Here is a 13,091-nt window from a genome sequence, read left to right on the forward strand (position 1 = left end):
TCAGAAGGTTTTTAACATAAAAGACGTAACGATGGTGGCAACTGTACTGGACAAATTAGATGAAGGTGTTTCACTAACCGCACAATGGTCATCATTGATATTTACATCATTATTTATTTACATGTCAATTACTTTTTAGCCTTTTTTCATTGATTTCGGTTCTCTAGTGTGGCTTATGGATGCAAACATAAGTATATCAACTAACCAGACAAGTACGTTTTTTTTTTATATTAACTGTGATCACTCTACACAACTTTATGTAATTATACCCTAAGAAACCCTGTCTCTTCAGATGTACATATGTGCAATATACTGGTTAGATAAACACAGGCACAATGGTAGCTGGTCTCACTATTTGTCTTCAGGCATATCACTGATGTATGAAGTATTGGCACCATCTTGAGGGCAGCATCAGTAACTGCCTGTGAAATACAAAGATGGGCAGATCAAAGACAAATAAAATATAGAAGTAGATCACTGATCACCTCCACTCAGCAGCAATCCCTGAAATTACTTGTAATGCTGCAATACAAACTATAAAATTCAACTGAACATGAAAAAAGGAGTTGAAAGCTACATGGAAACAAAAATGTAGGTACAATTTTAAACTGAAAGTATATTTTCCAGTCTTTGAACTGAAATGATAACAGAGATCAAACACGAGCACCCAGACAGAGGTATCTGCAGTAAAATGGTAATAACTGGCTGTTTGTTTGGTTGCTCTTGACTGCACCACATACACAACAAGCTTGAAACCTGTCATTTTCCCCTTTCTTAGGAAAAGGGGGAGACCACTGTACCTCAATCTATGGGAGGTAAAGAGAGGTTCAGTTCTGGTTCAACTCCCTGAATCAACTGTAGCGCGTGGTGCCGCCGCACGCTTTCTAAAAATAAAAGTGAATTAATAAAATAGGAGGCCTTTTGTTTGAAACGAACAAAAGTGAAACGAGGATCCCTCAGTAGTGTGTGCGCGAACTGAGAGGACCTCGCCGGCGACGGGCAGACCCGAGCTGCCGCCGGGGTGACCACGGATCCACGGGACTCGTGCCCCGATGTCCGGTCGCCCCCTGTGAGTGCCCCTGGTGCAGCAAGGGACTGCGTGAAGGGCAAGAGAGGCAGAGGATCAGTTCTCTCTCTATATGACTCACTCACCCGGCCTGAGGGAGAGTGGCTCCCGCACACTTCCCCCTAATTTGCCTCGATAGCCTCCGCTTAAGAGAAACTTATACCGGTAGCCAATTGCACCAGATAGTAATAAATCACCAACAAAAGCACAATCGATAGATCGTTTGCTTTCTTCTCCGAATCGCCAAACATTGATATACTAAATAGTATAATCTGTCGCTCGAATAGCCGTCGGTTTTATAAAGTCTTAAAATGTTTATTTCCCTGCTCAGAGCCCAACAGTTATAAAGCTCTTTCAAACTCATGGTCGTTTTTTGGGACCGGCTTGAAGCGGGACTTCCCCGGGTCTCTCTTAACTATAGAAACGGATGTTAGTATGTAGGTGTGTGTGCATAAGTTTGCATCAGTCGTGTGCCGTGCTGGAGGTCCTTCAACTTACCACAGGGGCTGGGAGATCCCCCCCCCCCTTAGAGGAGACCTCTTCTCTCTGAGTTCCCAAAAGAGACACAGAAAAAGAGTTGGCCGAAAAAAGTTAAATTGTTACTTATTTATTTCCGTCCAATTCAAAGTATATTATTTTGGTCAAAATACAGAGAAAAATCGATTAACAAAAAGATATATAAGAAAAATCAAAAAGGAATTTAAAAAACCCTGTACTCAGTGAGCAAGCTGTTTTCAAATGTCCAGAGATTTGTAAGAATTTAAAGTTTAACCCCTACGCAGGTACAGACCTGGTGGACTTCTCCCCAACTACTGCCTTGATCCTTTAAAACCGAGAATATTTATACTCTAACAACACCGGGGGAAAGTTCCAACACCCCCCCCCCCTTTCTTGGTGCCTCTGTGGGTCATGACATGGTCATGGTAACCCCCCCTTAAATTTAGTCATACATTGATGAACATATTGTTCTCCAACACAATGACCTCTACTGGTACTCAGGACGTATGACACACCTTGCTCACTGGTTGATAATAATATTCAGATACATATACATCAGCGTATGTTCCAACAGGTTACAGGGATACAGGATAATACAAACAATACATGATATAAAACATAATACACCTTTTTGCCCAGCATAAGATTAATACCAGGGTATTCTCATATATATGTACCCTTCTGCATAAATTGCGCCTATGTCCTTAAGGGAGCCTTGCCCGTTAAGGGGCAAGAATGCAGACGCGGTCCGATGCCTTACGTAAGGCTGTATGAGACCTTAACCGAAGCTTAAAGTAAACATAAAAAGTTAATAAGTAAAAATGTGTGTGCAGGTATGCGGTCATCCTGTAAGGTCAAGGGCTAATGGTTGACAAGCTTCCAGGGTTAATGCAGAATGCAAACATCAACAGATGTTAAATCCTGTGTGAAACTATGTGTAAGCCTGTGAAAACATCACGTCACCTTCATCTGTCACCCGGAAAGTAGGTCACAAAAGTAGATCACATACCCAACCACTTGGTCACCCGGAAAGCCGCTACAAGCCCCGCTAATGTGAGTGTGTGTGTGTGTGTATGTCGTATCTGCACGTCCGTGCGGCAGGCGCCATCTTACAAGAGACACAGAGCCCTATGCCTCTAGGTTACATTTTTGTTTTTCAAAATTTTGTATTCGTTGTTTTGCTGAGCAGCAGTACGGTGCTACGGTGCCTGTTAACACCTAATAACCAGGGCATTCCGTGTAGAGGGCATTCACAATTTCGCAAAACACTCCAACTCGTCTAACACAACTCATGAACAGTTTGCTCTGAAAGTATGAATGAGAAACATGCTCCAGTGGAGCTGCTCATCAGTAGACAGTAGCAGACAACTCACAGGTGTGAATGTTTGTAAAACCAGTAATATACTAGAATATTTGTACTCCTTTTCTGACAACTAAGAATAAGACTTGGTCTCAACACCCAAATTATTTCAGTAAGCTCCTGGTGTCCGTGACCAACGAAGGCAGCTACACACTTTCCATACATTGGGAAGTTGATAAAGGTCTTCCCCAAAGCCCACTCTCCTGAAAAACATGAAAACAGTCATGACATGATAGATTCATCATGAATACAACCAAATACTCAATCATCAGTGGAATTATTCCTAATGCATACAAAAAATACATGTACCTCAATCAATATATCAATATATACAATACAAATTTGTATCATCACATCTGTTGTCGTATGTCCTGGACACTAAGGTGAAGAGAGAAGCAGAGCTGTGAACTGATCATCACCTGCAGGTGAGTTGGATCTGATTAAGTGGGAGGCTTTTGGACAGACCTGGTAAACCCAAACCTATAGTGAGAGTGAATTTGGAACGTCTGGCTGAGGCCCCCTGTCCTCAAGGTCTTCAACTCCCACCTCCTGAAAATGTTCTCTTCTGGAGGTGGGAGGAGGAGTAATGGGGATTCCGCCCTGGCTGTGGAACCTTGGACCAGCTCTTTACCCTTGAAGAGCTGTTGGAGGGGTTATGAGAGTTTTCCCCATCCAGTCAATGTGTGTTTTGTGGACACGCATAAAGGCTTACGCCTGTGTCTGCTGGGGAGCCCTATGGGTGTTTATGCAGGGTACTAGGGTCATTGCTATGAGCCATCCAGTCCAAAAGCAAGAGGTGTATCCATATTCTCTGCATACATTTGGCACGGCCCTTTTGAGGTTTACCGAGCAAGTCCAACTGGCAAGAGGCCCGGGGCAAGACCCAGAACACGTTGGAGAGATTATACATCTCATCTGGCCTGGGAACACCTCCAACAGACAGTCTGCCTATTACTGCAAGACATATAGAACATGCAAGAAATAGAACTGGCAAAAGTGCAACAGTGTGTTTTGTCAGCATTGCCAAAGTGTGTACTAGCGATGGTTCTTTATTATGTGAAACAAAGTGTTTAACTTACAATAGAAGATAATTGTGTTCTATGGGGTTTCAGGATTGTCATCCTCAAAAAGCTACAACGTAGGTTGTTGTCAGAGTTGCATGAAAGGATCTGTGGCAAAGGGGAAATGAAGGCCCTCTCCATGAATTTTTGTTGTGGTTTGAAAGGGAGATGAATCTGTACAATATGTACGTATATGTAAGCAGGGGGCGACTGTGGCTCAGTGGTAGAGTCGTCCTTCAATCATAAGATTGGCGGCTCGAACCCCAGGTCCGCTAGTCGACCCCAAATTGCTCCCGCAGGCTGTTCCTGCGGTGTGTGAATGGGTATGTTAGAGTCCTGATGGGGAGGTGGCACCTTGCATGGTAGTCCCTGCCATCAGTGTATGAATGGGTGAATGACGACATGTAGTGTTAAAGAGCTTTGAGTGATCGGAAGACTAGAAAAGCGCTGTACAAGTACATTCCATTTTCCATTTAGTAGCGCAGCATGCCTGCCAAAGCACTTTGAATTTGCAGAGGATAGTCAGCAGATGTTTCAGGTTGTTATGGATGCATGTGTTCACTGGCCTGAGGTAATTCATATGCAGACAAGTGTTGAGGTTTTGAGAAACCCATTTGCATCATACGGATTGCCTAAAGAGGTAGTGACAGACATCGGACCTCAATTTGCTTCAGGTGAATTTGAGTCATTCATTAAGTTGATTGCAGTTAAACACGTAACTCCAGTTTATCATCCAGCCTCAAAGGGATTGGCCGAAAGATTGGTCCAAAATATGTAAGTCTGGCAAAGCATAGAGCAGTTGGTGGCTTGTCATTGCAGCATTGTAATGCTGAATTCTTGTTTAGTTAAAAGAACATAACACTCACAAAGAAAACACCAGCAGAGCTGTTCTTAAAATGACAGGTCTCTATGTAAGATGTATCTCTGTCTTTCCAACCAGGGGATTCTCCTAGCCAATCAGATATATGAAACTGTTGGCCAGGCAGTGTTTTTCTAAAATTACAGAGGAGGGAAGTGGTTTGATGGTGTGGTTGCTGATGTTTTGGGTCCTTTAACATACTTAGTGAACAATACAATAATAAATATTCTGGTAATAAAAAAAAGTAATAATTTGCACTGGCAAAATAATCTGTTAATTAAAAATATACATACATCCATACAAACGCAAAACATTCCCTGGTCTAGATTTTTCATCTTGTATATGCAGCATTTCAATAATTTACATTTATCACCTTGATGATAAAATGTGTATTTTTTAGGGCACGAGCAAAACTCCTCAATTAAAATCAAAGGCATACACATTTTCGACAGTCACTTCAGGTCCCTGCAAATATAATAGAGGTGTGATGTTTCTATGCTCTTGTAGAAGCAATTGTTCCTGACAACAGAAAGTGTAGTGGGAGCAAAGCTTCACTATGCAGCCTTGTCAGCAATAACAGACGAGATACAGGACCACTGAGAATCTCATCAGAGAAGACTTATTTTGGCAGGAGGCTGATCCACAGCTGATACATCACAAAAACAACAAAATGTGTACACAGATTTGAATGTTATGCAAAGGCGCTAGTAGTGAAAAATAACAAAATGTCCCATGAATATGAAAAGCTGCTACTGTGGAAAGGACTGCCATTGATTTATTAAACATAATGAAATACATGGGAAACAAAAACATTTTGATTTTTATGACATTCAATTTAAAATAAAAGGTGCAGTCAGTAGAGTGCAGAAAAGTCAGATGTACTGTACTCATGAACAATGCAAATCTACAAGTCAATATGGCAAGTGTTTAACAATACAGAACCACCAACCTTCTGAAGTGTCTATAGTTACTAAACACTTTACTCTGTGCTCGCATGGATGCAAGCTTCAATTCAAAAGGTCACAATAAAGGTTCCCCACAACTCTCTCCTTACAGATGATCAACTATGTGGATAACCTCGCTGACACCATGAACGGAGGTTTACACTGACGTGGTACGGATGGCCTGCAAGTCATGAAACTCTAATGTTGCGTTGTGTTTTCACAGTTAAGGCCCAGAGGACATTTTCTAATCTTTGTTCTGCTGAAAGTGGTGTTTGAGGTAAAATGCCACAGTTCTAAAAGTATATGAACAAATTCCTCAGCTGCTCTCTCGGGTGTGTCTCGGGTGTGTCTGTATTCAGGAAAAAAGGCCCAGTTGAGCTTCCCACCCCAATTTATAGACTCTGGCCCTTTGCCTGGGTCCTAATGCTAGACTATCTGCCTTCTCACATACCAACTGAATGTATGAAGATATTTCCAAATGATGAACCATGGAGAAATGGAGAATTGAAAGCAGCATTAAAGAAGTAAAAGCAAGCCTTTCAGCTGAAGATTATTTTTGGTATCGCAAAATATATGTGAAATATTTATTTACCCCTTAAATTAAAGTTGATTCAACACTTTCAGTGAGTCTGTCCCAGCTCATCCCATATTGATGCATATTTTTTAAGTCTCTTCTTATTATAAACTACTGGCCATACCTGCTACACTTACATATCATATATTGCTGGATTTATATATTACTTATGTGTTGAAGTAACCCTGTGAATGGTATGTCTCAGCCAATTATTTGAGCAGACACCCATATAAGGCAGTCAGTTTCTGTGTGTAGAAGAAGCTGGAGGGCAGATATGTTGTTCACGGTGCTATGTCAAATAAATGTCAAATAAATCAATCAATACAATGCCTCAGCAAGCAATACAATACGATAAAATACAAAACGATAAAATGCATAATAGAATTGTACTTTATAATTATCTTGCGTGTACAAGATTAAAAAAAATATTACCTTCACCAACTTATGATTCTTCTCATTTGCCTCCTTTGAACGTTTTGTCATTGTAACAATGACAAAACACACCCTAAACATTTGAAACTATTTTCTGAGAATTTCTAAGATTCTTGAACCGATTCATAGCCAAAGTGACTTTGCACCTGCAGCCCCAGGACAGGAATTCACGGACATCTGAAAACAAGACTGGTGCTTTATTGTGTTTTAAAATAACACTCAACTGCTGTGCTGTTTTGGGGCTTGCTGCAGTGATACAACCCACATACGTCTATGAATGAAGCTGGATTGGCCAATTTTGATTTATGTTGTCATCTGCTGTGGAGTAAACTCGAATTATGTGGGAGGAAGTCACTTGGACTTCGAGTGCACCACCGCGTGTTTAAACAACAATTCAAGTGAAATATTGAAAATGCACCCCGTAAATACATTGAACGCTCTGGCATTGTACCAATTACAACACAAAAATGAAACATTTGAAACTAATTTCTGAGAATCTCTAAGATTCCTGTAAACCACTAATAATGCTGATTTCAAAATAGGCACACGATGAATAGGAAACTGACAGCACAGGTACGGTTGGCTCCGGTGTACAAACAAAGTTCATCTTTCAAGAGTTATTTAACAGACAGGTTGTATGGGTATATATGAGCCAGCCTGTGGGAGGGGAGAACTACTCTGCACCAGACTGAGGAAACAATCGACGCTCTGTCTTTACTCTCTGCGTATTGAAGGTAATTGGTCATAATTACAATGTACAACTGATTCTTACCGTAGTGATTTTAAAGAGATTTTTTTTTAATAGTTGTTATTTTTGCATGCACGAATCATTGCTATATGTATGAATTTAAACCGCCGTGTGTAACGCCTTGCAGGAATCCGTCATGGCTGTGGATCCAAAGACGACTTGTTATGATGACACTCGGGCCCAATGCTTTCAGTCCTACTTACAACAGTCCGGACAGCACAAGGCCGTTCTCCAAAGTCTTCACAACATCCTGCCAGGAGAATTTAAAAGGTAACTAACAAGAAGAAAGGCAATGATTGAACTGCACGTTTGTCAGGACGCGCTTCCTCTGGCCAATATTCAACTGTCATCTTCACTGCTCTTCTACTGTATTTATGTACGTGGCAAACGTACATAAATACAGTAGATACAGTATAAATACAGTATACGTACGTATTTTTCTGCTTTATTCATATACATATCTATATATATATATATATATACGTATATATATATATATATATAAATGTATATATATATATATATAGATCTATATATATATATCTATATATATATATAGATATATATATATATCTATATATATATACGTATATATATATAATATATATATTATGGTAGCATTATTTCTACTTTCTTCAATTCAACAATATATATAGTTATCTGTGTAAGAGAATGGAAAGTGAAGTCAACATCATAATGAAACAGACACACACACACACACACAATATATAGTTTAGTTATTATGAGCTGTTTATTTATTAATTCACTTTTGCCATTGAAACTTGTTCTTTTAGGGTTTTAATTGTAAGTAACGATTATATCCTTGAGCCAAGTTTTACTTTTCCATCGATCATATGTTGCAGAATCGGAGTAGACAAAAGCAGCCTGGATGTTCTTGGTGTTGGAAGTGGTGGAGGTATGTGATGAGACAGCAACTGGTAACTGTTGCATGAACACATGTTGTGGTTTGTTGAAGTCATTTTGGCTCAGTTACAAACTGTTGTGTGCAGTGGCAAAGATCCACCAGTGGAAGAGATTGCGATTGTGATTCATGTTCTTAAAAGCAGCTCGATTCAACGACCAGAGGAAAATACACTTTAGCATGATTTTGATAATAATGATGCCTTGATATTTATTGAAATTGAAAGCCTTGAGATTAAATGATATTTAATTTTCCTCCAGATATGGATTTAATGTAAAAAATGAACTATACAAACCTACAACTAGTAAATACCATATCTGTATACAGGACACATAGACATTGTGATATGGTTTCAGGTCAAAAGGTGCACCCATAACAGAAGTCAGCCAGGCAGGTAAAATAAACAAAAGGCGAGCTTTGAAAACAAAAGCCTGGTAGCAAAAAAAATGAAGCAGGACACAAACTGAGCAGGCTGAGGCATAAAGTACGAAGGAAAAACATCGACAAACTAAACTAAAAACAAACACAGGTTGGTTGACACGAGGAACACCAGTAACAAAGGTAACAATCGCGTAAGCCGAGCAAAAAAAGAAAAAGCGTGGCCTCTACTGGACACTATGGGTAATACTCCTCTCCAGTCACAAACATGCATTCGTCCACTTATGTATTTTTCTAAGCATAGCCGGCCAATTAGGATGTGCCTACCTGAACATGTGCAGACCCCACAGTATGTGATGCAGCTCACACTGCTGTCTGCTATCCTACACCCTCTTCAGCGAGCAGTGTAGGGGCATCAGGGTCCCCTTGGTAGAGAGCTCCACCTGTACCTCTAGAACAGTGGTTCTCAACTGGTCTGGCTGCGGGACCCACCATCACCCCTTAATGACAAGCCGCGACCCACGATCTGTATTCAAGAAGTCTAGTAGTAGTAACGTCTCTGTGTAGTAAACAACTGCCAAATCAAATAAAGAAAGTACACATCAATTATATTTCAAAAATATTATTCTCATTTTTCAAATTTAACTGGATGGATTATAAATAATACATAGAAATACATGAATAAATGTTCTTCTCATTTCAAGTAAAATAACAGCAAGATTAAAAAATAAATTATGTAACAAAATTCATTTTAGAAAAATTATTTTCACTGAATTGCCCTGCAGCTTTAAATTCAGTTAATTCAGGGTGAAGTGAAAAAGCCAAAATATTATAATTTTCTCATCTTCTAAAAAGAGAAACTAGTATTGGAAGAATTCACCTATATGTGTCTGTCCAGTCAGAGTCTAATGACTCTGGTCTCTCTGGCCATTTTGTCTGTTTTGGAAATTGTCCTATGATTTGACTTTCACAACTCACACCTCAATAGTCCTGCTCTGCTATCTATATCCTCGTCTCTCCCCTGTGTGTCACGGTGTGTGTACGTCTCACTCAAATCAGGAAACTTGTCAGAATTCCCACGTGATGTGATTCACAATGCATTGGTCAGTGTTTTTCCTGCACCGCTGAACAAGTCCCGTAAATGCTGGAATAATTCCGCTGCATAAAAAATGCCCTTCAAAATATAATCACAACATTTATTTTTTTTTTTTGTCAGGCAAAGGCCCGCGACCCACTGAAAACGGGTCCGCGACACACTTTTGGGTCGCGACCCACCAGTTGAGAATCACTGCTCTAGAACTAGGATTTCAATATCATAACCTGCCTCATTTACTCGCTCTCCTTTCAGTTGATTGTGAGCCCCAACTTGGCTAGGTGTAAGATCAATTCGGCCATGTGAAATGATGACAATGAGGTCACTGAGATGAAAGAAGACCTTCGTGCAACAGTCGCACAGCGGCTACAGCGCAGGTGAAGGCCAGTGAATGGCTGAACAGCAGCCTGTTGTAGTTGTAGGCTGTCCTAAGGAAGGGGAAACTCAATAATTTCCGAACCAGCTCGACATGAAAGTACAAAACCTTTAAGTCGATGGTGGTGAATCGCCCAGCTGAACAAGCTCAGTAACCACTTAATGCTCAGCATGCCGAATCTCTTTCACATACACACACACACACACACACCTGAAATTAGTTTAGAAAGTTGTAGGAATAATAATGTCGTTTCCACTGACGTGTCCCTGACGGAACTACGGTGTTTAAAAACACTTTAAACTGTGGGCTTGCACGGATGCAAAACAATAGGAAAATTATTTTTGAAAGTTTCAGGAATGTTTGCAATATTCCAAACTAATATATTTTGGTGCGTGAGGTTTTCACATTAAGGCAGCATTACAGCGAGGCAATGGGTTTTCAAAGTCTGAAGATGTCCTGGTTTCTTCCAGGGGAGGTGGATGCCCAGATACTTACTCTGCTGCAGTCTACATTCCCTGATGTCCCGATCACTATTGACATTGTGGAGGGCAGCACTCAGCTCACAGACAACTTCAAAGGTATTGAAAATTCAGGATGTCGCAGAGTGATTTTGTTTTATAATTTCCAAATGTGTATTTGTTCCTTATGTGTCTTTGTTGTCTTCATCTGATCATAATCTGTGTTTAGGTTGTAGCTATTGTCATCTGTTATATCGCATGTTCTCATACACTGCATATATTGTGTTTCTTAATGTTATTGTCTGCATTATCTGTTTTTTTATGTACAACTTATAGCTTTGGTAGCAAAGACCCCCAACCTTCAGAAGATCCCATTTGCTTGGCATTTGATGAGCGGTGAGAACTACGAGAAACAAGTCAAAGCTAAAGGAGATATGAAGAAATTTGACTTCATACAAATGGTTCAGGTATAATGACTTCTGTTTATTAACCTTCAGTTTAAAAATGATGTAATGATGAATGTGTCTCACCTTGTGTATGCAATTAGATGTATTTAGCTTCCCCTAAATCCTGCGCTGATGCTAGAAGTCAGTGGGGAGCAAATCAGCAGTATTGTTTCTGCCAAACAAAAGTGCATAACGATAAGTGCTATAAATAGTCATATAATGCACACTACAGTGTTTGAAAACACTTCAAACTGTGGGCTTACATGGATGCAAGCATCATCCAAAAAATCAAATTAAAAGTCTCCCACGACTCTCTTTAACAGATGCTCTACTATGTGGATAACCTCGCCGATACCATCACATTCTACCAGAGCCTTCTGAAGAACAACGGCAGGCTTATGATCATCATTGGAGCAGGTAAATAGAAATAAGTTGTCCATACTGCTTCCTGCCCTTCTCCATCATAACCTGTTTCTTAATCCAAACTGAAGAGCAAAACATGTATCAAGCTGCATCTCACTTCATTTACCCAGCCCGATTCTTACTCATTACATTCTGTGCTGGAAGAACGGCGCCCTCTTGGATATTTGCGTTGAGGACTGTTGAGGTTATCAGCCCTCTTCACTGTTATAGAAGATCCTCAGATGACCAATAGTCTCTCATGACTGTGACGAAATAACATCAGTGTTTTGTTGTCGTTTGTCAATATATTTATTCTGGATTTAATTAATTTCATCTCATAATATCCAGCTAACTGTAGTTACGACATCCTGTGGAAGACTTACAAGAAGGAGCTCGGTGTCGGTATCGTCAGAGATAGCCGCTCATCAGCAGAGGTTATTGCCTGCCTGAAGAGCCTGGGTCTGAAATACGAGGAGCACAGCCAACCAAACACCTTCGACATCACCGAGTGCTTCCATCCAAGCAGCCAGACTGGAAAGAATCTGCTGAATTTCATGACAGCGAAAAACAACTTCTACGAGTCCTTCACCCCAGAGATCAGAGCAGGAATTCTAGACCTTCTCAGAAACAAGTGCAGCACTGAAAAAGATGGCAGGGTAATCTTCAACAATAATATGAGCTGCATCCTTGTTTATGCTTGAGGTGTCTTGTGGAAATTGGTTCATACATTCTGTCTTCTGTTCTTGCGTTCAGTTGACCCTTATCAAAAGTGCAGCATGTGTGCCTGTTGCTAAGATTGAGTTTACCATTTGCAGTAGTTTTCAGTCATTTTAGCCTTTTGCCTAATTTTGTCTGTATGTAAACCAACATTAACAATAAATAAAATGGAGGTGGTAAAACACAATGGCTGTGTCCAAAATCTCATTCTCTACTCCCATGACAGAATTCAACAGTTGAAAGGTTTTTTTTTTTCCCGATTAATTTATGTTGTCAAAAATATTGTATTTTAGTAGCTCTGCAATAAAGAGGATCTTTCAGTAACCTTCTGATAAAGACATTTAATTCAAGGATAAGCATGAACATATATTTCTATGAAATATTCAACCCATCTATAAACAGAGGTATCAACCATTCAAATTGAAAAAGGAAATATGCAGTTTTATCTTGCTTTTAGACATTTTAGCGATTATTTTAAAAGGTTGAATAGTGTAATTCTTCTTTAGATGGGCCATGATGTCTTTAACTTTGTCTTTAACGGAGGATGATGTCTTTAACTTTTAGCGTATCGGATTTTGCGCTTCACGATAGACGGTGCCTTGTTGATTCTGACTGGCTAACAGTGCTGTCAATCTTTTCCAAGTCGATGTAGTTCAATTCTCTCGGCCCTGACGCGTCGAAAGAGGTGTGAAACACTGAAATAGACCAATGGGTTGCTAATTTATAAGGCTGCATACACACAGAGGACTGGATTAAA

The 13,091-nt window shown here is 40.0% G+C and overlaps 1 protein-coding gene across 2 annotated transcripts; it reads left to right on the forward strand.

The window, feature by feature from the left end:
- Window positions 1–111: 111 nt before the first annotated feature.
- LOC142969484 (histamine N-methyltransferase-like) lies at window positions 112–12,562 on the forward strand. Of its 2 annotated transcripts, XM_076109415.1 has the most exons (7): window positions 112–5,958; window positions 7,670–7,812; window positions 8,406–8,458; window positions 10,782–10,889; window positions 11,106–11,236; window positions 11,539–11,632; window positions 11,966–12,562. In XM_076109415.1, the coding sequence occupies exons 2-7, from the start codon at window positions 7,679–7,681 to the stop codon at window positions 12,316–12,318; spliced, it is 873 nt and encodes a 290-aa protein (XP_075965530.1). In that variant the 5' UTR covers window positions 112–5,958; window positions 7,670–7,678; the 3' UTR covers window positions 12,319–12,562. The 2 variants fall into 2 exon arrangements, with proteins under 2 accessions (XP_075965530.1, XP_075965523.1); XM_076109408.1 differs by having other exon boundaries at window positions 112–7,812.
- The last annotated feature ends 529 nt before the right edge of the window (window positions 12,563–13,091 follow it).

The sequence above is a fragment of the Anarhichas minor genome, unplaced genomic scaffold, assembly GCF_050575085.1.
Source record: "Anarhichas minor isolate MPS153535 unplaced genomic scaffold, ASM5057508v1 ptg000004l, whole genome shotgun sequence".
Lineage (NCBI taxonomy): Eukaryota > Metazoa > Chordata > Actinopteri > Perciformes > Anarhichadidae > Anarhichas > Anarhichas minor.

What these genes read in the sequence shown, in the direction of transcription:
- LOC142969484 (XM_076109408.1), top strand. Translation starts at nt 7,679, where the DNA reads ATGGCTGTGGATCCAAAGACGACTTGTTATGATGACACTCGGGCCCAA. An exon ending in GCTCACAGACAACTTCAAAG is followed by an intron (nt 10,890 to 11,105) that starts GTATTGAAAATT and finishes TACAACTTATAG; the next exon opens with CTTTGGTAGCAAAGACCCCC. An exon ending in TATGATCATCATTGGAGCAG is followed by an intron (nt 11,633 to 11,965) that starts GTAAATAGAAAT and finishes CATAATATCCAG; the next exon opens with CTAACTGTAGTTACGACATC.